General features: G+C 40.4%; 1 protein-coding gene across 1 annotated transcript in view; it reads left to right on the top strand.

Moving 5' to 3' along the window:
- The window catches only part of tacr1a (tachykinin receptor 1a), a 39610-nt gene that overhangs the window by 5534 nt on the left and 9044 nt on the right, over positions 1-25032 (top strand). Inside the window, exon 2 of the mRNA XM_044027176.1 lies at positions 8711-8905. Coding sequence (XP_043883111.1) covers positions 8711-8905 — 195 coding nt within the window. The remainder of the gene's footprint in view (positions 1-8710; positions 8906-25032) is intronic.

The following is a 25032-nucleotide window of genomic DNA, read 5'->3' as shown; positions in this document are numbered from 1 at the left end:
CTTTCAGAAACCGTCGGATTTTTTCCGAAAGCACAAACTGCCGCGTGATTACGGTAACGCAAAGTGCAAACGTGCTGTCAGCGATAAAGGTGGACCGAAAAATGACTTTCAATTACTGCGATGCTGTGCACACATTTTTATACTAATAATTGTATAATTTTAATAACCTCAGAGCAGACACAGCTCTGAGGTTGCATCTTCTTGGGACCAAGAAAGCATTTATCCAGTATATACAGTATGCATCAATGCAAATATTATACATTATTGATAAAATGTGTAATTATATCAATATGGAGACCTTATGTGGGTCGCACCAGTCTCATGTGGTCCACAGCTAAATGGAAATGTGTATGAAATATATATTCATGTATATGTATAGAATCAAATGTCCCTGCAGGAGAGCAGAATGACCTATTAATAACATTCCTTTACATATCTCCAGACGCCTGGAGGAATAGGCTCCAGGTCCCAGACTGATGTGTGTTGTCCAATAATAAAAAAATATATGAGTGAGGGAGTGAATATCATCTGTGTTCATTGGTTCATGTCTGCTCCTCTGTGAGCCATTAATGGCTGCTGTTGGTCCTTCACATGAATGACAGATGATCATTGTCTCATAGGTTCAGTCTTCAGAGACACTTGAACTGATCACACAAGGGTATAATTCACTCTGTGGAGACACTTTGAAGTTAGCATTAGCAGAATTGGATACAAAAGCTTTTCATGTAGACGTACAACAGGCAAATAAACCGTGTTTGCCTAAAGGCAGTGTCAGACCGGATTATAATAAACTCTCAAGTCTGTAGTGTAACATCATTGAAGAAGTCTCGCATGTTAGAATTCTTTATCGTCTGACGTCTCCTACAACGTGGCGTAACATACAGATATAAACATGGCAAAGAGGACAACCTCAAGTTCTCTCTGAAGGACGTACTGACCGTCCATCCTGTCCTCATCGTGACACCAAGGAATTGGTCCAATCTTTTATTTCCTTTCTTTTCTTTTTGGAATTTGAGCGCAAGACTTCGGTAGCCATGATTGACAGCTCCTTGCCTCGTCTCCTCGATGACTGATGAAGTTGCACAGTGTTGTAAAAGATGATTGGTCGGGGTTAAAACTGTGGTGTTACCAGTCCCCTGAAGAAGACATGGCAAGAATCCATGCACTGTGATAGAAAATATCGTATTGATGGCATTTGAGTGAGCAGACAAGTGGAGGATATATATATATATATATATATGTGTATGTGTATATATATATGTGTATGTGTATATATATATATATATGTGTATGTGTATATATATATACATATATATATACACATACAGAAACTTTGTGCCAGTAAAGTGAGACGACTGCAAACAGGTTGCAGCACAAGTGAAAATACAAAGTAGTGCCCATTAAAAGTTTCTACTCCTCAAAAAGCCCAGTCATTCAGCAGTTTGGCGAGATAAACTCTTCTTGTGCCAAAGAAGCTCTTTTTTTTTTTTGTCTTGGGCACCTAAGATAAATATTTATGGGACGCCACCTGATTCCTGAAATCCAGCATCGAAGACAGGGGTCTCAAAATCAAATGACCTGCTGGTCTGGTCAGGAGGTTTAAAGTCAAGTGTTAGAAGTTCCAACAGTTTGGGAAAAATCAACTATTCAGTATGGGCTTAAAATGATATAACGATATTCCATCATAATATGGCAGTAATGATATTCATGATGATATTTCACAGCTTTTCAAAGTAATTTTTAGAGACGGTTCCTCCCACAGACCAAAAACATGCAGATTTGGGGATTAGGCAGATTGGACACTCTAAAGGTAGTGGCCGTAAACTGACTGGTGGCCTCTTGTGGATCCCTGATCTAAAGCCATGTTTCCACCACGTGGAATGGTTCAGTTTGGTAATGTAGAGTAAGTATTTCTCTTATGTTACCATTAGAAAAACTACTAAAATAACCCCAATTGTTCCAGTTTTTGCCACCCTTGCCCTGGGGTATCAGAGTAAAATGGTATGGTACGGTCAGGGTGGAGGTAGACCGGCTGCATCCACGACAGTCAGCTGATTGATTGGGAGACAGTTGAGGCAAACACCCTCAGTCTGTTCTCATACATTCAAGCCACAAACCAATGTCCTCTGCTGGATGTCCTCCACTGTTGTCTGTGGGAAGCATTCAATGCCAATCACGCTAGGACTTCACCATTCACACCATACCATACTGAGCCAAACCAAACTGTACCATGATGGAAACACAGCGTAAGCGCTGGAACAACATGTATGCCTTTACATGACATAAAACTTGAGTCAGTTTTCTGTCTCCAGTCTGCTCTGTTATCCCTGCAGTAAGCCGAGTGTCACGGGTCAATCATATGAGTGCGAGAGTGCTCATAAGTGTCTTGCTTCTTCAAGGGCTCCTCAGTGTTAGTGGTCTAGAGAATAAGGAGAGTTAATAAATCACAAAGGGAATGGCGGTCTGTAATCTCGGCGGCCTCCTGCATCTCTGACATCTGAGGCTCTGTATGTTGTATGTTGCCACTTGCACAACAAAGGAACTCCTTCAGTAACAAATGACAGCGCGATTGGCTGAGACTGGACCATCCACCTTCTGTGGCTCACAGTGAACCGACTGCACGGCATATTAACCACAGCTTATGACGGCCTCCTCTCCAGCTTTCTCACCTTCCTCCACCAATCTTCACTTCCCCCTCTCCCTCCTGCGTTTGCTGTCCCCGGAGGGATTTTCACGAGCACTTATTCTGCTCCCTGTCCCCCTTGTCTTTCTGATTCTCCCTGTGATTCATTGCTCTGTGCCTGGAAAGTGGGAAGAATGTGTTTCCTCCCCACAAGAAAAAGTATATGTGACATGACTAGAACTCAGCAATAAGGTGACAAAAAAATGTGATAAAACTTAAAATAAAACTTGTAAATAACCCCTTAGCTAATAGCAAAATACAGTCTTGAAATAGATCAGTGTATAGTGTCAAAAACAGAAAAATGAAAGAATTAGTGACAAATAATGATGAGACTGCTGTCTGTAACAAACAGAGGACTCCTCAGTAGGCATGGTTCTTTCAGCTACTCCCTCTCTAGAGGTCGGCACAGCAGATGATCTCCATTGTTGACATTGGCAGATATTTTAAGGCAGATTTTAATCCAGGCTTGGGACTGGCGCGGAGAGTATGCTGGATGTATCTTCTGGATCTTCTGGTATCTTCTGGAGCTGGGTTTATTTAGAGTATCCAAATAAAAATGACCAATGGGGATTGGGTAACCCAGACCTTGACCATTAGATCGAGCAAGATCTAATACACTGTGCCATTAGCCAGTGCAAGCTTATGTAAGATGGTAATAGCTATATGCAGGTAAAACTCAACACAGATCAAAATGTACAAATTGTGTTGTTCCTCCCTGAGCTGTGGAGGCAACAGTCTCATGTTTTTGAAGTCGACAACCCCAACATGTCTTCAGTAAATAATAGATGATGTTATTGTATCACCATACCCACAAAAAAAAAATGACACCGCATCAGTGATAGGACGAGACATGTAATTATAGAAATGTCACGCTCGCAGCGCCTCATGCTGTTCGACAAAAACATAACCGCCAGTCATTATATTTCAGCAGCAGCAGACTGGCAAGAGAGAGCGAGCGGTCCAGAATTACCCGAGTCATTTACGGAACAGATGCCAGATGCAATTTTAAGTTCACGTCATCTTCCCTAAGACGTAACGGGGAGATGATGATGATGATGATGTTAAACACAGGCCTCAGAGCTAACCCACCTCTGGCTGCTGCGTAAACAACACTCCAATCAACACCTGTCATTCTGTGTCACTGAACTCCAAACAGAGGTCTGAAAATATGGCTGCGAGGCTGAAACGGCCTTTTTTAACTTGGCCGACTGGTGGCTGTCGTTGGAATCGCCGTACTCTCTTTCATTACGTGTTCTTATTTCGTGTTTTTTTTTAACTTATTTACATATATATGTATATGTATATATATATATATACAGTATATATACACATCTCAAGTCCTGCATCTTGACTGGATGCGTCTAGTCTGTGCTTTCTCAGGATTAAAATAATGAAAATCAGTTACAGCGTTCGTTGTGTCTGTGGTCTCCCATGATTTTAAAATCAAGTCAAATTTGGGGCAGGATCTAACTCACTCACTCACTCACTCACTGTTGTCTTTTCCCAGCCTGTTGCCTCCCAACTGATGGCAGTTTACGTAATATTCAGCGTAACAACAACAATCCCCCAAGAGGCCAATAAAGCAGAGGAAACAAATTCATGATCAAATTACCACAGCCTACTTTCAAATGCAATTGAAAGCACACAAACACATGCGCACAGACAGGCTCGGAGGCAGGCAATTTCATCCGTTGCTTTAGCTGCTTCCTTCTTAATCACTTACTTGTCTTCAGGAGAGCATAGCAGCAGCCTCATGGTGTTTATATTGAACCCTCGCACTGCCATGGCAGTTTAAGTTCTACTTGTGGATAATTGGAGGTGTATTTCACCCATGCAGTCGAGCACAGGTTGCCCATGCTGGCTGCCACCGTGTGAGAGGTCTCCTGTTGAGATGAATCAGATATTGCCAACAGACAGACCAAAGTCTCAGAGGTGTGCTTACCAAGATGTGAAATGAAAGGGAATGAAATTGAAAGGGAGGAGAACACAGGGAGGCAGAGCTCTCTACCGACAAATCCATAAAAATGAAATACCTCTCAGCTGTAGCAGTGGCTGTGGAGACATTAGAATACAGAGGGCGACTTTTTCTTTTTTTCCAGTGAATAAAAGCAATGTTCATGTTGGGTTCTGCTAGAAGCTATAGATTATTTCCTCTTCGTCTGTTTGAGGGCACGGGATTTAATCAAACATAAGTGATGCATACAAGGAGTAACACTTGAATGGAACGTGGAGGAAAAATGCATTTCATTCTCAGCAGTTGTTAATTCAGGGTTTTTTGTTTTGTTTTTTTAAGTGTGGTTGTATGAGGCACTGAAACCTAGTATGAGTTTCCAACAGCAAAGTCACTCTTGTTCCAGAACTTGGTTCCACTTGCAATTTTTTGTTGTCATTTCTTGTGACTTCCTCGCACATTGGTTCGGCACCTGAAGTGTGAATATAAACACTCAGCAGTCCTGTGATTGGTCAACAGACAGTCATCACTTGTGCCTGAGCTGTTTCCAGGGTCTCTGGGGGCCGTCTTTGAACCCTCTAAGGGCTTTTCTTGGTGGTGTCCCGACATTGCGTCTTTGTCTGCAGTTTCCAACCGACCTGGGGTCAGTGCTGTGTGGCTGTATCAGCTGTCCTTTTTGTTGTGACGACGAATGCAACGCAAACTTCACTTTTCACTCGCAAATGGTCGTACAACAGCAGGATAAATTAAAATATTATTCTTAAAGACACCACAGACTTAAGCTGGTGTAGATTCTATTAGCCTTTGTTTTCCTTTTGTCCCTGCTGTCGGCCGTGTTTTCAGTGACAGCGAGGATCTAAGTCTCCGTCTGGTCCTGGCGGCACGCATAGCTAACACACAGCGCTGCCTGTCTGTCGGTACAACACTTCAAAAACCGTGACAGACTTGGCAATTGGACTCCCGCTGCTGCTTTTATCTTGCTCTTCTTCTTTGGTGTTTTACGACAGTTGGCTTTCTTAATGTTGCATGAGGCTGCCTTTTGCTTCCTTTTCCTTTGCACAGCTTAGATGTCCGCTTAAATCTTTTAATGTGTGTCTTTTACACAAAGACACAGGAAACCAGGTGTTTGTGTATTGGCTACTGGGACCAGTCTTTGCTGGTGCCATAACATTTGATCAAATAACAAATTTACCATAGTTACACTTTAGCCCATATTGAAGAAAAAATGTATCATATATATGATATTATATATGTCATTCCAATTACTCCTGGTTAGAATAAAACATTCAACCATTTTCTTGACCAGTGGGAATGTATTTAAGAAGAATTCACTCTCAGGACAAATGGCTCTGTAATGGCTCCGATCGGTGAACATGCAGGACATACTTCTCTTCCCGCATCATTTCCAGTACAACGCTATGAAGTGCATTCATCGTCTGTCCGTTAGCATCTCTTTTATAGTTTGGGCCAGTGTTCAACATTTTAAATTTCATCAAATTTCATCTTGTGTGTTCTGACTGTTGATGCAGGGTTGAAAGAAAAAGCATCTACATCAACAGCTAATTATTAATATTATTAATATTATTATTAATTAGAGTATTTGTAGCTTCTTAGGGTTTAGTTTATTTTGAATTCAAGTCACGTCAAAGAGTATTCATATAGTATTCCTGAATATTACTTTGAATCTTCAGACCCTGAAAACACACTCGAGGAGCCGGTGATGCATTTCTGTTTCGGTCTCCATGCGCCGACCTCCTCCACCACATACCTTCACCCTGTCTTTGTCTCTGTCTTGTTGCTCAGTCTGCAGTGCATCAAAGACCTGCTGTAATTGCAGCTTTGAAAAGTTCAGGCTCAAGTGGCAAATGTGGATCGCACTTTCATTTGTTTTTTGTTTTTTTTAATTCTATAAATTGCAAAATTCATCTGCAGCTGTAAGGCGTAGTCTGAACTCAGCCAATAATCCTTTTTGCCAGTCATTTCCAGAGACTGTGTTGTGACCTGCAGATTGGTTGTGGGAGTTTTGTTTTTATTTGGGCCGCCAAATTAATTAGAATTCTTTCTGGCCTTGCATAAAATAAATTGATGTTGTCCCTAAGTAATTTTAGATATGACAGAAAAGGGCAGAAAAAATGGTCAGAAATGTTATATTATATAAATATAAATATGCCCGTGTCTTGATTTTTCTGGGTCGTTAATTGGGTCGTGATAGATTGTCGTCCTTCAAAAGTTGGTCTCATGTACACTGTATTATTTAAACCTCTGGATTAAACCTAAATGTAGTGCTTTCATAGGCTTGATAATGACCAGGTGGGCAGACTGCTGTGCAGGTGTGTGTTTGATTCTGACATCAACACCCCGACGACGACTCACCTACACACGGTGACTGCAGTAAAACAAGTAAAACAAACAGTGATCCCTCATTTTTATCAGACCAAGGGGAGTGTTTGATTTCAAAGGCCTCCTCTTACCTCTAATATAATGAGTTCATTTGGCAGATTCATTTAGGTTATTAGTGGGATTAAGCCTTTAATTGGACCTCTTTGGCTTGTGGTGGCATTAGAGACTAGAGAGTTTGATGGAAGCTGGAAAAGAACAGTTGATGTTGATGCTCAGTACATTACACAGCAGACCATATACTGTACACCATTTATGTGTACACAATATTAAATAGTCTGTACAATTTAAATGTATTTCTGCTTTTATTGAAGAGGAAGATGTCAGCGGTTAATGATTTGTTAAGAAAGAGATAAACAGTCTTTAAAGGGTTTGTTTGAAATCTTTGCAGAGGATTTAAGTTCAGTGAGTTTTCTTCTCAAATGCTCAACTGTTGCATTTTACTACAATCGGCACGAGTGTTTCAAACCAGCCTCCTGATGAGGCTCACGTTAATGACGTACAAGGCCACTTTCACTTATTCATGCGCGCCGCCGTCGCTCTGATTAGGAGCACGATTATAATAATGTGAGATGATCAAGGAATCACTTGATTAGAAGTCTCCGTCATCTCAGATGCTCTCTGGTCTGCAGAGAGTGTCGTGCCATGTTGTCTTTAAAAATGCATGTGTTTATTCTGTAGTGTGTGACAGGCAAACTTCTAAAATAAAAGTGTTACTGTGTGTGTGTGTGTGTGTGTAACCCTTCTGGGGTCTCTATTTTTAAATGAATGACTCCTTCATAATTAGCTTTTTATCTACACTTTCATACATTTCCTTTACGCTCACCCACAGCAGTCCTCCACACTTCAATGAGCAATCAAATTCACTTACATACAAATTAATTAAAGGGTGATTAACCGTGTGACACAGTGTGGGCTCCTCACTATTATCTTTGTTCTCGTTACTTTGTTCCCGTTTCTCTGTGAATGGTCGCAAATCCCTTCACTGAGATCCTTGTGCAGAAACACAGTCTAATGAATCTAGTGCACCGTGTTTGTGTTGTACACATCAGATTTACAGTGTAGGTAGGTTTAAAGGTCCAGTGTGTACAAAATACTGAGTGCAGCAAACCACTGAGAGTGAAATTAACCTTGGGAGCAAATTCCATTGCTGATGAGCTCCATAATCTGGGTACAGGTATGAAAAATATTCTCGGGGAGCGAATACTTTTGTTAAGAATGAGCTTACTTGTGTAAACAAGTGATTTACAGCTGCACTATGTACCTTTTGGTAATTTATTTATTTATGGCGTTATTCTGCCTCTGTTTGGGCTTCATGAATATAAACGACATAATATTATCTGTATTCTGTGTCCTTCATCTGAAAACAATAAGCTTTGTCAGGCAATACTATCAGCCCTGACTGAGGGAGTGTCTGTGTGTATACAGCTGTGGCGCAAGGAAAATAAACAACCAGACTTTTTGAGCAGTAGAACTATCTTTTTATGGGCACGCCCCCAAGAGAGTGGTGGAAAATGAGTGTTACTAAAACATTATTGATGAAATACATTCAGTGAAATGGACGACACATGAAATCGATGAAAATGAATGACAAACTTCACTGACTCCTCAAACCTAACTGGGACATTGTATGATAATATAAAACATTCATTCATTCATTCATTCTGCTCTGTCTGCAGGTACATGGCCATCATCCACCCCCTGCAGCAGCGCATGTCATCCACAGAGACCAAAGTGGTGGTGGGTGTGATTTGGGTCCTGGCTCTGCTCCTGGCCTTCCCTCAGTACTACTACTCCACCACGGACCAGCTGCCCGGGCGCGTGGTCTGCTACATCGCGTGGCCTGAATACACCGTGTGCGACTTCAAGAAGATGTGAGTTTTTACTCAGTCAGCAAGAACCGTTAATTACTATTGAATTGACAGCAAATGTGGGAGCATGCGGTTGGTATTCAGCGTAAATGGGAGAGCACAGTGAAGAAGCACAGATGCTTAATGTGTTTTTCTACTGAAGGAAGTGAAGATGCTTCATCAGGGAACTTTTGCTCATTCTCTGGAAAGTAAAGGCCTGAAGATGGACAAGACAAAACAATGATTTGATTTGAAAGAGTTTGCCAAGTGCTCTGAAGAGCAACACCATGAAAACAATAAAACAACATCTGCATAAATCAATCATAAAAAGATGGAAACACTTTGTTTTCTATTACATTTTCAATTTTATTTACGCGATGAGCAACACTAGGCATTAGTGGAGAGAAAAGTTCTGTCAGAATCTCTGACAGAACTTTTCTCTCCACTAATGCCTAGTGTAGCATTATTATTTTTTTACTTTCAATGCCGATCGTCTGATGAAACGTTTACCTTTAGATTTATCTTGACACTTTTCCAAACTGTGATATAAATATGTGAAAAGAATTCTCTGGTCGACGACAAAATGCAGAAAGAAGAAACAGGTGGATTGAGAATTGGGACGCAGGTGGGGTGTCTCAAAGTTATCCCAGAGGGATAACCACATCCTGGCAATAGCGATAGATTGTAAAGGGGAGAAAATAAGGCAACAAAACTGTATAGAACCACAACAGGTTTCCTTAATAAAATAAAGCACTAAACTGATCATTAAACCACCACTGCTGAGCGGCTGACTCAAAACCCGAATTGCCCAGGAGACCTTTGAAAACACAAAAGGCTGAAGTCACAACAAACTCTCCAGCACCACATGTTACACAACACACAAAGCTCTGAGTTGGTGTTTATAGATACACCGACAACCTAAGAAGCCACAGAGGGAACCTCTCACTACCTCTGACGGTGAGACAATGAGTGAGCGCAGAGCACTGGAGACTCAGGGTATATGACCACTCCCCACACCTGAGCTTCATCAACGCCTATCAGTGCCACACACACACACACACACACACACGCACACCTGATTGCAGTGAGTTGATTCTCCCATGACTCTCACAGAGTCAGAAGACTGTGTGCCCTCACAGGCTGAGCAAACACATGTAAATGCATGGAGCGGCGACAGCGTCCAATCTCCCCTCAACAAGCCAATAATCCATCACAAGAACTCCTAAGCTGTTAAATAGGGTAAAAACCCTGCACAGTTCCACTTTAAGAGGAATATTTCAGTGTATATTTTAAAATATTATATTTTTAACTTAAACAACAATGTAAATGATGCTCCAGATGTAAACTGTTAATCTTTGGTTAATCGACACGTTCTGTGCTGTTTTTTTAAACATTTCATGTATAATCAACATTATAAATCCATTAAAAAGTTCTTTAGTTTGGACGTTCACAGATCTGAGGTGAGAACAATGACTTAGTTCAGCTTTTCACACTCACGAGCACATGACCACTGCTTTAAGCATCACTTAGCAATAACAGTACCTATTAAATGAAAAGTCTCGTGTGAATAGAGAGCGGGAATCACTCACCAGGGGAGCTTTAGCTTTTCCATTACACCATAACAGACGGAGGACCTGCGGTGTATGTCAGAGGAAAAGGCCTCAATGTTTTTATGCTGTATTGATTCTAGTCTCTGTGGACGTCAGCCCATTCCACTTTGTAATTTCACCTTGATTCTCTAAATGAAAGAGGCCTTTCAATCTTCCCCTTAGGAAACCAAACAGCAAAGCACAGGCCCTGATGTAGTGTTCAGCCAGGATTCTGCACAGAATGTATATTTCTATACATTTCTAACTATAAGCAGCATTTTAGGAGCTTTAAGTAGTTGTGTCCATCACTGTCCTATAGATCAGTGGTTCCCAAAGCCTGGGTCAGGACCCACAGATGTGTCATTCTTTTTTTGGGTGCCCCAAATAAAAATAATAAATAGAAATGACGACCAAAGTATAATGGGGGAAAGAATGATTCAGGAATCATGAGTCATTATTTTCACACATGGACTGGCCATCCCAGAATCCAGGCCTGACGTCCAGTTGAGGATGTGCTGACGAAGATTTAAAGCAGTCGTCCAATTCTCCCGTCATCAGCGCAAGAGCTTGGCTCAAAAATGAACCGCACATAAAACACAACATAAACTGCATCAACTTGTTGAAACAAAGCCACAGTGAATGTCTGCCATATTCAAACCAATATGATATATGAGATGACGATTTCCAAAACTGGGGATTCACTTTTTAGACATGGCAAGTTATTGTGACCCAAATCACTTGTTTAGACTGCTGCCCGAATTGGATTTTTAAGCATATCTCAATCTGAAGGTCTCGGTCACTGACATCTTCCCCTGGGATTCCACTGAATGCATATGAGTCGTGATGTGGACACGCTTCCACAGACTCCATCTGCATCACGTACCGGCTCTGTTAGACCGTTGCTCCTGCAGAATATATGCAAGTGTTCTATTTTCTGTGACCCCGTGACCCACCGGTGGGTCCCAGCCCAGTCTTTTGGAACCACTGCTCTAGAAAAACCTCACCATTATGCTTCCTCTTGGGTCAAGGAAGCCCTCTCTGGAAACTGTATAACCATAAAACATCCGACAGAATTCTTGCCTGACATCATTTAAGTTAATGTGGTGTGACAGGGTAAATGAAATTTACCGCGAGCACTATGAATGATTTTTGGGCACCACGCAGCCCTGGTGGGGCGGCTCAGCGACATTCAGGCTTGACCGGTCACCTTTCCTCCACATATCATCTTTCCTACAGCTGCTAAAATAGCACCAAGGGCCTGTTCATTTCACACCAGTGACTAAGCATTAATGGGCATCATTTTAACAGCTTATATTTTAGCATGGCTCGTGCGGAGGAAATAGCAGGCGCTATCATTGCTGCACCAATTTTCATCTCCCGTTGCGCCGTGATCTATAATCAGAAAGCGAGGCGATGAAAAGCATTGCGAGTGCACGTGTTAAATGTTCCCCTCACACAAAGTGGAACCCCCGCTGTGCTTGACGCAAGTGCAGAATGTCGACAAGTCATTTATTGTCACATTACACCGCCGCAGGAATCTCCAATTCCTTCCATTTGTCTTCATGTAATCCCACTGGCAGCACACCTGCCCGACACACGCACAGACACACTTCCACAAAATGCACGCACAAAACATTAGTTCAGCCAACACAGAAAAAGCACTCCGAGCAACGGCGCGCATATGCAGGCACTCAGCGGCTGTGGCTGTGATCACAGCTCCACTGATGGAAACCTCTCAGCTCATCTGCAACAGTGTTTACTCTGCTCTGCTGCCAGCCTGCGATTGCCTTCCCTTTCAACAGCCTGTGTCACATTTCTCCATGGAATTATAGTTTGTTTTGAACCCAGCTACAGCAATTTCATTGTTCATGATGGGATGGCTGCCGCACATATTACTTTTTTAATGAAACTCTAATCAGTGACACATAGGAGTCGAGCGAGAAGGCGGTCGTCGTTGGGCTCAGCTGCTAGAGCTGTAAATGCGACATATGATTAAAGTTGACCTGGGGTCGTGTCCCACATGCTTCTCCTGTGTCTGCAGTGTACTGCTGCCTTCACACAGTCAGTGAGAATGTGTAAGCAATGTGTCAGAGGACAATATGGACATAATGTACACACATTGCCACTTTATTAAGTACACCAGTTCCATTGCATGCTGATAGAAACATGTAGTCAGCCAATCACATGGCAGCAACTCAGTAGATTTCATTCAAACTCCAACCTGTTTACAGTCATCTCGCGTTACTTATTATGCAACGTTGCACTTCCTGTGTGCAGCGTGGGAACAGAGAGAGTTGTGTGGAGTGGATAAGCTTAATCACCGTCGTGAGGACTCCTTTGACAAACGTTTGTTTGTGAATGTCTAAATGTGAAAGACAGAGGTTGTAAGTATTGTATTGCATTGTTCAATATTTAAAAGTATCTTCCCTTGGTCTTCAGTCGACTACAGAAGAGTTGTTTTTGTTCAGTTCAGTTTGTGAGTTCTGGTTCTAACTGTAACATTATCGTGATAGGGTAATCTTACAGGTTACAGCTCCACAGTGGCAGAGGTGTTAATGGGCCCGGGTGGATTCCCATGAGGTCCATTCTTCACACTGTTCAGCATCTCGCTTCGTGAGTCGATCTTTAACACCAGACTTCGTATGTCCACCTCATTCACTTTGCCCCGAGGGTTTTGGTGCTTTTAACACTTGGTGTCACAGTGCAGGGATCAACCACAAATGATTCAAAGTAAGCGGATGAAACTGACTGACTATATTACCGTGGTCTAAAACCTTGGGGCCCAAGATTGTGCAATTATCCTTGTTGAGTCTTTGCCATCGAGCGTGGCAGCTGGTTTAATAGGATTTTCATTGACCTGTAACCATGTGTGCTCCACTCTGACCTTCCTGAATCCTTGAGTTCTTACTCTAAAATAAATATTTATCTGAGTCTTATTTTTTGAAAACTCTTCCTCTAACCACACAAAAAAGATTGGCATCACTGTTTAATGTGTAAGCATGTAAATGTGCGTCTGTATGAAAACAAGCTGGGGTTTACTTTCCAAACAGCACTGCACTGCTTGGTGGGAAAATGCAGCTCGGGTGCCAAAGAGTGGGTCCATTATTTTTAGTACCCTGAGCAACTTTTTGACAAAGAAAATGCAAATAATTGAGTAACACACTGGACTGAACCCAACGGTGCTGCTCGATCGGAAACAGGGCTATAATTTATGGTATTGGATGCACATTGAAACTCTCACGCACACAGTTAATCACAGTCTGAGCACACCTTGTACTCTGTGATCTCTACCCACTAAATTGGGCTCTGCATGACACGGACCGGTGGTTAGTGCCAGGAAGACGACGTAGAGCAGGGCGTCCTGTTACCCCCCTCCAGTATTCTTTTGCATCTGTTGGCAGGCCAAGTCACAAAAGCAGCTGCCCTTCCTCCAAACACACATTCATGAATTATGTATACTGATCCAAAGACCTGCCTTTTTTTTAAATGAGGTATTTGATGAATCACCTTCTTTTATATACTGTAGCCTGCACTGATACAGCTCATTTTAAGATATTGTTTTGAACTGACAGATGCTCAGTCACCAAGAATTGATTTGTCATATTTGCATTAATAGACTACACACACACACACACACACACACACAGAGTCAGGAAATACATACATTTGACACGTGTTTGTCTGCTGTGCAAAGCGAAGAGGCAGCGGCCCCAGAAATTAAAACAATATCAGCTACGGTGTATAATTCAGTGTCTGTGACCTCCACTGAGAGTGCCTTCATTGACTGAGCTTGTATGACAGCAAGGTGAAATAGTACAGCCACTATTCCCTGAAGCATCATCCATCAGTGGGGGCTACAGGTCTCCTGGGGCCCCGCAGGGAGACAGGATCTGGCTCACTATAAATGGGCAAGTTTGAAAAGTGCCATTCACAGAATAATGAATTGTGGTGGGACCAGTATTGGTTGTACGCCAGAGTTAAGACAATAAAATATTAAGAAAATATTTAATCAAGCACTATAATCAAATGTGATGTGCATGCACTTAAGTGTTTTTCTTCCATTTTTAATTACACTTCCACACTCAGCAGCCACTTCATTAGTGCGCCTGCTCAACTGATGGAAATACTGTATGTAATCAGCCAATAGTCATAGTCATAGACCAGTGTTTTCCAAAGACTGGGTCGGGACCCACAGATGGGTCACAGGAGATTATGTGTATATGTTTTAAATAACATGTATACTAATAATAATTCAGATTTTAGAAGTTACAAATATGGCTGCAAATAAGTTGCTACCTTATGCACAACGTTTGACGAGACCAAGATTTATATTAAGATTTAGATCACGATAGTTTGCCATCTTTAAAAAGTGAGTCTCCATGTAAAAAAAATGGGAAACAGTCATAGATCATGTATAACACAAATTTAACAGTGTCTTCATCTAGTTTCTTTAGTGAAGTCAATCAGGAAGTAACATTATATTGAATAGCCACCAGGGGGCAACCTCTCTGCTTGCAAAAAGTAGTTAGTTTGAATAGAAGTGGGAAAATGAACCTACCTCCCTTTTGATTTATAACCTCAATAAACTCCTCCTTAGGAGTTAATCCATTCCAATACAAATTTCTTTCTATAGCACATTTAAAAACAACCGAGTTGACCAAAGTGCTGTACATCGCATAAATACATAAAACAGACAAATGATCTCAATCCTGCGCTCTTCCTCAGTCAAACATGATATTAGTTTTGTAAATGATGTTCCCATTTAGAGGGTAATAGACAATAGAATGCTGCATATGAGTGGACACCAGGGTGATTGATAGCTGGTTGCAGGTGATGCCTCTAAACTAAGACATCATGATCAGTTGCCACTTTGTCTGATTATTTCAGAAACTGCTGAGATTTTCACACACACTTCCATCTCCAGAGTTTACAGAGAATATTCTGATACACTGAGCATCAGCTCAATGCCTTGTTGATGCCAGACATCAGAGGAAGATCTCAAATAACTCATACAACCCAGGTATGTAACGACATTTCTGAGAACAAAACCCCTCAAACCTTAGAGCAGATGGGCCACAGAGGCAGTGCACCACCTCTAAGAGTCATGTGTACCTAAAGTTCCTGCATCTTTGCAGTGAAGTACTTCATGGACAATGTTCTTTGTGACAACTGAGCTTTGTTGGGTTCACTGACTCACGGAGGAAAGTCTATTCAGAACAAGTTAAACCTAAATGTCTGGCTATAAAATCAGGTGATTGGATTTAATTCATTATAGTCCATTTCCCTGTGTTTGGCGCCATTACAAGAGCAACTGCATTGATTATTTGAGTTGTTTTGTTCAAGCTTTTGATAATTTACTTCTTTAATTTTGTAACCCACCTGAGATTCACAGAGAAATCTAAGAGAACTAGAAGTGGTATCACGATAGGCTGGAGGAAAAGTATAGTAGTGTCACTAACTGTCTATTACAACATCTGTTACATCAACTATATGATAAATGACATCACAACTGAGGACTCCAAACCACTTTTAGAATGTACCATTACTTATAGTTTCCACATGTTACACAAAGAAATGTTAGTTTAATTCATTTACACCGGAGCTAGCATTGGGAGCTAACTGTATAGATGTGCACATCCTAATCAAGTCTTTTATTTTACCAAATAGAAGTTGCACCAGAAAATTGCACCAAAAAATAGTACACTGTAAAAAAAAACACGTTTGTACTGACTCAAAAAAATATATATGTAATAGAGTTATGATCATACATTTGTGGTGTCACATTTGCAAAGCAGGCTGCTGTAGAAATGTGACGGCACAAGACCCTTCCTTCCCTAAAGTCCAAATAAAGGGCAACGAAAACCAAACTTCTTATTTTATTTTAAAGGGATGCTAAAATGCTTTCTGCATGGAGTTTGCATGTTACATTCTGGACCTTTAAGAAGATTAACTTGAAACAGGAAAAATGTCCTTGGTGCGCAGCAAGAGTTTAAGATCCCTCGTGCTTGTTCATCACTGTTCAGTTCAGTAGATTCAATAAGGTCACGTGAGATTGGGATGTGGGAGTTTAACAGTCTGACCACAGCAGTGCAGTGAAGTGATGAACAATGGAAAAAAGCCTGGTCTGTCCTTTCTGACAAAAGGGGATATTGAACTTCTTCCACAGGATAAGGAGTTGATCCAGTTCAGTGCTAACTTGCTGTGTCCTTGTCAAGGACAACTCAGAATCTAATTCCTGAGAATCTCAAAAAACCTAGACAAGACAACCAGAAGCAGTGGTCCAAGTAAATCTCCAGAGACAAAACCACCACATGTTTCCCTGAGCTACTCTAGTATCCAACTCATGAAGCCCTTTCATAGCTCTCACACTTGTTGATGTAATTCTGTGCAAACTTTATTATTATTATTATTATTATTATTATTATTATTATTATTATTATTATTATTATTATTATTATTAATAATAATAATAATAATAATAATAACAATAATAATAATAATAATAATAATATATTCCAATCGACAATCTGTATTCCCTAAAATAAACAATAAGGACAAAGACTGAGCAAAGATATTCTTAGTGTCCATGGAGATTCTCATTCGTACTGAATTGTAGATTTATTTAGGGCTGCAAATAACAATTATTTTCATCATTCATTAACCTGCTGATTATTTTCGACTTATTGTTTGGTCCATTCCAAAACCTTGAAATATTGAGTTTTCAATAATGATTCAGTTTTAATGATGATTTTTGTTGTTATGTGGCGCGATGAAACCAAAAAATATTCACTTCAAATAGCTGTTTAACTTCTTTTTTTTTTTTAAAAAAACCCATATTTTGTAATCAATTAATCTTTGCAGCCCTAGATTTGTTGAAAATATCTCACCTCCCTTATGAGAGTAGTGTTGTGTGGATTGACACGAAACTTCATTTTTTAGTATTTACACTTGCCGGCTCTAATTTGGGGTAAACATGTATTTTTTCATAACAACAGAAACTTGTTGACAGGAATTACTTTTTACTTTGCTATAGTTGCATGAATGAGCCTCTCCCACACACACACACACACACACACACACACACACACGGTGTGTGAACTCTGTCAAAGCACCGTGAGTTTCTGTGGCAACACCGCCAACCTTGTCAGGCATCTGAAATGTAATCACGGTGCAGAGTATGAGGAGGTGAGGAGAGAACGCCAGGTGCTGCTGGGGAGAGAATGCTCTGAGGCTGGCACTCAGTATCCAGGTACACTGACAGAGTGTTAACCCGAAGAACACAGAGCATTTCAGCTGCTTTTTCCCATTACTATGGAATGAATGTGCAATATAGAGGGTTTTATATCCTTTTTTTCCCAGCACAAACTATAGGCAAAAAGTACTCGTGATGTTTAAAATCAGACTGAATTTGTGAAATTTGGAAACGCGTCACAGTTGAATGTTTTACTCGGTCTATTTTGTGACTTTACGTCACTAATAAAAATGTGATATAAAATGGCATTTTTTAAAAGCCTGAGTATGTGACCTATTAACACACACACCACCCCCAGGATGTCTATATAAGGAGTTAAAGGTAAACAGTAACGGATACAATGAAATAGATAAATAAATAACTGAAGGAGGCTTCACTGAAATGTTTTAGTTCTAATGTTGGGAAGAAATAAAAGACCTGAGGCTTCTCTACAGGCTTGTGTAGTGATGCTCAAATTACAGGTGTTCTCTGAATTCTTCAAACTATAGAAATAAGAATGAAGGTATTAATTAAAAAAACCTTTCTAAAATGATTAAACTATTCATTTAAAACATGAAGTTAATGTCACTGAGTTCTCCTCACATCTGGTCATTTTTCAGCTTCTCAAATATATTGTTATTTCTTACCATTACAGTTTTATTTTAAATATACACATACATACACATTCCTCATGACTTGTACTAGACACGCCCCCTTCTCGACCAGACCTATGAGTTTACTTGGTATTGGATCAGAAAGAAAATCAATATGAGTGTCTAGTTGCTACTGATTCAATGAAATTTGGATTTTTTTTTTAGTGTCATCATTATAACACAATTTGGTCTCTATCAAACTATAATTTAAAAAAAATGAATATAATCTTGTGATTATCAAAAAACCAACACTTTAAGAAGCTTTTACATTTTTGGATTGATCAAGGGCAAACATGTGTGATGACAGGAGCTCGTCAGTCTCTTACTTCTCATAAACAACACACCGTAGCTGCTGGAGTAGTTTTTTTTATGGCACCATTGTGTCTTCAATCCCAGAAAAGCCTTTTTTTCTGGGATGCTGGAACTGATTCTCCACCACTGCAAAGCCACTTTAATCATGCAAATCAGTTGGACGAGTAAATCAATCCATCATCTCTCTCTGCAGGATTCACACTTGTGATGATGATGATGATGATGATTCACTGTCTGGAGGAGTTAGGATGAAGGAGCACTTGAGGAAGATGCCATATGCCACTTAGATGGACATGAGTGTGTCATTTTCATCATCGCTGTATACTGAGATTTCTCCATCCCTCAGACAACTGACAAATGGCCCTTAGTTTCTTCACTGTTTTCTCAAATCGATTGGTCTGATTTTATTTGATTCAATTGTCCAACTCTTTCTCTCTTTGGCTTCATTGTGTTGAAATCCAAAATCAAATCAGCCGTCAACGTTTGGGCCTCAGTGGTGAAACTCCTGACACTTTTCCATTTTATACTTTACACCGTTTCATGGGCAGATCTCACAAAACTAACGGAGTGAACGATGGGAAAAGGGATACATGAAAAGATGGTCATCACAGAGAATTTCTTATTTCTTTTTTTAGGCTGCATGGTGGATAAAGACAGGAACACTTGGTTAGAGCACAGCTTGGGTCACTTTTTTAATCGGAACAGAACTGAGCAGAACTTTGCAATTCTGGTTGTTTTTCTGTTCTTAACTTCAAACCTTAATCAGACAAAAAAAATGTAAAAGTTGCTCCAGTTGTTTAATTTTCATTTTTTATGTTCAATAGCAGATGTCTAACAGAAACAAGATGTTACTCTGCTAAATGAAACTGTGTTGTGTAAATAATAAATGTGATAGACACTTGTCCAGCCTATTAAACTCACACTCAAACATACAGTAGAATTAATCATTTCCCTCAGAACTCATTACCATGAGCACTTGTGTATATACAAATCACATTTTTCCCTCTGCTGAGTGGATGGTAGCAGCTTCCATTTACTGTGAATTAATTTTCCTCGGCATTATGGTTAAACGCTCTCTGTGGCTTGTGGCCTGCTGCCTTGTACTCAGCACTGAGTCGTGTTGCATTAAAATGCTCGTCTTCTCCGTTTAATTAAAGACAAGATTAAGTTTTCCTGCGTTTCCCTCCTCCACAAAGGCACAGGTGTCACTAATAGTATTAACAGAGGCACTGTTGCATTTAGCCGAGCCACCTGAGAGCAGTGCGAGGAAATCCACCTATAAAATAACAATTGAAAACTAAACCTCCTCTTCTGCAGCTAACGCCGCCCAATGCCTGATTTATTTTAATGCCAAGAAGTGGGCTGAGAGCTGAGTGAGTTACTCTATTCAGTTAGTGTTTAGTGTGTAGAACAGGAGCAATGAAAGTAATTATAATATAATAAATATAAAAAAAAAAATTAAAAAAACTTGTACATCGCACTTATGACTAGCACTTCATAGTTTGTTCTACTTGAAGCTCTTACTTACTTCTAGCTCTTATTTGTACCCAAATGTTTAAATGCACTTTTGTAAGTCGCTTTGGATAAAAGCGTCTGCTAAATGACATGTAATGTAATGAAATAAAGTAAATAAAGTGTAGTCGTATGGAATTTCCAACAACATACTACTCATTGCACGGCAACCGTCATTTTTGGTTGATGGGGAATTTGAGGGTATTGGATCCATTTTGTAAAGTGCTGCAGTACTGTGACATATTTATGGCAAACACAGTGCAGCATAACATCAACCTGGAGTGATTTGTGATATAGTTGATTTGAGAAATAGCCACAGTGGCTCTCAGAGCTAAGTAGCTCACTGTTATGTAGATTACTGATCGAGGGAAGTGATGGGAATTTTAAAAGGAACCCACTGTTTTGTTGTCGTTCACCTTTTTCATTAGCGTTGGAGTTATAATAATCACTAGGCTCGTGATATGATTGGGTAGAAGTAGGACTAGAAGCAAACTTGGAAATCCTGAGAATGTTCCTTTGCATGTGTGAATTAGGTTTAACAGCACACTCACATCTGCTTTCTCAGTTCATTAAAGCCTGATTTATTCTCTGATGCATGACACATTAAAAATGTGTCGAGGAAAAGAAATTATGCATTTTAGTAAATGTGTTGCTTTACAGTTTCCTTTCATATCATGGAAACTGTCACATTTGTCACACAAATAGTGTGTTAGTAAGACGTTTCAACCCTTTCCAACACTTATGAAGAGTAGGGTGAAGTCTAGGTCCTCAAACTGAGATTTTCATGTGCACGCTATAGTTTTATTTTTTATCAAATTAATCAAATACAACAAAACTATTTTAACATTGGTTAGCATGATGTGTAGCAAGGGTAAACACATCAAAACAGACACACGGAGGTGTGAATTAGTGAGACTGAGAGAACAGGATTGATTTTGAAGGTCAGTGCATCTGGTCTGGAAATGAAAAGCATCAACTCTTCAGCGTCTGATCGGAACACGCAAGGTCTCACTCCAGATATTTTTCAATGGTGAAATGTCATTGATTTGTCCTCTCAGAGACACTGAGCAGGATGGGACATTGTAATATAAATGAAAGCGGCGGCTGATGGACGGTGTTTGCTATGCAGACGACTGAAACCTTTCACTGAAGCAAAAAACGCCAAAGAAAATGCACCAAATATCAAATGTGTATAAATCAAGCTTATACTTTCTCTGTATAAAAGTACAGGATAAAGCATGTGGTTCCGCAGTCACATTTACATGGAAATCCTTTACTGCAAAGTTTATTAATAGAACGTATCAATCAGAAAATGACTTTTATCGTTTCATCTTGGTACTTTTTCCTCACGAGTGTCACTTACTCTCTTCTGTCACACTCACTCAGCCACCGCTGCCGTCTCTTTCTCCCACTGAGCTGTGGAGTGCTCTTGCCCATTAATCTAATGAGGGAGCAGAAGTCCTTCCCCCCCTTAAGGTTCTCAGGGACAGAATCTTATGATCTCACGGTTCATTTTAAAGTAGCCACAGTGACCACAGTGCAGTAAATGTAGACATAATTATAAAATGAATTTCTTAAATGGCAAAACAAAAACAGTTCTCTTTGTTTTCACCAAACAATTAGCCAAGCTAACGCCAGACTGCATCTCAACCTCATTTGAGATCGAGTATGAGTCTGGAAAGAGCCAAAATGCGTGACCAGCAGATCAAAATCCTCCCATACCCAATTGGATTGACCTACAACCAATTAGACCAACGATCGGGATGATGTTTGCAGTGACAGAGAACGTGTCAACAAACGTGCTTGTTGTAGTTTTACAAGTGATGGCTGTCTAGTAATATCATTTCTTGCCAGGCATCGCTTCTCTGTCGTCACCGTGTTCAGTCTGCCTCTAGCACAGCAGGGGGACAAAACCCCCGTTTGTGATTGGTTTTCATTTTTAGGAGATTCGTCAGAGGGAGAACCACAAAATCGCAATAGTGATAGATTGAAAAGGGGAGAGAAAAAAAACAACAAAACTGTATAGAGCCACTACAGGCTTCCTTAATGAAATAAACCACTAAAATAATTAACTAAACCACAATTGTCTAGAGGCTGCCCTGCCCGGAAGACCTTTGATAACCCAAAACACTGAAGTCACAACAAACTCTCCAGCACCACAAGTTATACACCGGGAAACACACACAAAGATCTGAGTTGGTGTTTATAGACACACCGACAACTTAAGAAGCCACAGGGAGAAGCTCTCACTATCTGTGAAGGTGAGACAGCACAGAGCACTGGAGACTCAGGGTATATGAACACTCCCCACACCTGAGCTTCATCAACGCCAATCAGTGCCACACACACACACACACACCTGATTGCAGTGAGTTGATTCTCCCTCCACTCTCACAGTTTGTGATGTCAGTTTATTCCTAAACAGTTGAATAACTGCCTGATATCAAAAGTTAAAGTTATCTTGGAAAAAGGAGCAGAAAGCTCTGAAGCACTCACTCTTTGAACAATACTACATAAAATCAATATAAATCCAGACGGTCATGAGAGGGTTAAAAACAATTCCTCTTTGGGGTTTTTTTTGTGTGAACATATGTTTTAATGACCTCCTCGTTAAGGTGATTTGATGGAGCATGAGTGAATCTATCTGTCATATATATATATACAAAATATATCATATACAATGGCCAAGAAAACCTCCCAACAACAAAACCCTTTGACTTTGAATGATTTCCCCCAGTGTTCAGCCACTTAGTGTCACAGCAGGCCAACAGTAATTTGGATTACAGAGTTCTGAAGAAGAAGCACAGTCTAAAAAAGAAAAGACGTCAAATACTATTTTCACACAGCAGGGTGTTAAGAGGCATCTCTAATGAAAATTACACACAACAACATAAATAAATGCAACACAATTGTTCTTGCTCCCATTTTCCATGAATGGAAGTAGAAGGTGAATTTTGATTCTGATTCACAATAAACTGCTTTAAAATGAGCAGTTTACATTTAAAAATGAAACACCTTAATAAGACTCTGAGCTGAAGCGTCACAGAGAACTGCACAGAGACCAGGTTATTGATCGTGGTCTCTGGAATATTGGTCCACTTCATTTGAGTATGAATGGACCTCGAGCTATGTACGCACACAGAGATGTAAAGCAGCTCTCTGTGTACAGTGAACGCCGAAAGTATGACCCGGGTCTAAAGCTCCCCCTAGAGGACAGGAGTTGGTCCAAAGCAATTTTGTGATGAAACATTGTGATGAAACATTTGTGCAGTGTATGTACTGCAGGTCTTTATACTGTGATGAAAGCACCTGTTCATCAGTGGGATTATCATAATTGTAGTTATTTGCCAAGGAAAGAGCCTGTGAGGCCCATTTACTGCAACGACAGGGAAGGAAATTGATTGTCCCTCTAGGGATGCTGCAGTCAGGAGGTCATAGCAACAGACAATAAACATTCTCTGTTCAACCTCAGAATGTCCCGCATGATAATGGACACTAATGCACACACACACACACACGTGCGTGTGCACGTATGTTCTGGCATTTTGTAAATGAACAGGCACATTTTACAGGCAGTTAACGAGATCAAACACTGTGTCTGTGATGGATTAGCAAATCATTAGCTCCATACTGAAACTGTCACACTCAATTATTTCATAAGCGGTTTAAGATTTTCAGACGATTGATCGAAGCGGACGTCTTCACTGCTGACCCGCACATCTTTAATAGTGTTACAAGCAAAGATTTGCAAAAGCTAACACACTAATGACCATGATTCGTGTTAATAACTTTTTATTTTAGCTACATGCTGTGTCAGTGCTTCAGGGTTGGAGGGGATTGACAGGCTGGAAAATAGATTCACAGGCTTTTATTAATGAGGATATGCTCACTGCCACTGAATTGCCCTCAAAATAAATCACATTGCTGGGCTCTGCACGAAGGAAAATGCTCGTAATAAACAGTATTTAGTGTTTTTTTCTTAAATCTATTAATGTCTTTTAAGAACTGTTATATGTTTTACCCTGAGTTTGACTTTGGCAATGCACTGGCTTCAGTCCGACTGGCTTTGTTCCCCTGGGTGAATGTGCTATATTCTCTTTTCTTTTTATTTCTTCAAATGCATCTTTTATTCTTTCTTTTTTTTCGGTGCAACACTATAGCCGCGTTTCCATTGAGTGGAACAATTTGGTTTGGTACTGCATGGTACGTATGTTTTGTTCCATTCTTTGGCACCTTTCCCTTGAGGAGTAAAATGGTACAGTACAGTCAGGGTGGAGCAACAATAGACTGACTCTTCCCACAACAGTCAGCTGATTGCGTGACAGAAAAACGTCACTCCCTTGCGACCGGTATAAATATCCCAAGTAAAAATACTCTTCTCAGTCGAAACGCAAGCCTGACCCAGGGCTTTATCATTCCAAACCATACCATACCATACTGTACCAAACTGCACCATGATGGAAACACAGGGTATGATGTACATTCAAATTTGGGACAGCACCCAATGTTTCTTATTTCATCATTTGAGTGGACTAAAAGGGACCACACAGTGGAATAGTGGCTAGTACTACTGCCTTACAGCAAAAAGACCAGAGTTCACAACGTGGTCCAAACGAGAACCTTTCCATGTGGAGTGCATGGGTTTTCTCAGGTTCCCTCCTACAGTCCAAAAACATGCATTGGACACTCATTGTGAATGTAAAAGTGAATGGTTGTTTGTCTCTATATGTTGGACATGCAATACACTGGTGACCTGTCCAGGGTGTGGCCCCTATGTCAGCCGGGATTGGCTCCAGTTCTCTGGGACCTTCAAAGTGGATAAAGCGGGAGACGATGAATGAATGAATGAATGAA

The sequence above is a fragment of the Solea senegalensis genome, linkage group LG5 (assembly GCF_019176455.1).
Source record: "Solea senegalensis isolate Sse05_10M linkage group LG5, IFAPA_SoseM_1, whole genome shotgun sequence".
Lineage (NCBI taxonomy): Eukaryota > Metazoa > Chordata > Actinopteri > Pleuronectiformes > Soleidae > Solea > Solea senegalensis.
The sequence above is the reverse complement of the archived record's forward strand: the minus strand, read 5'-3'. Positions and strand labels throughout refer to the sequence as shown.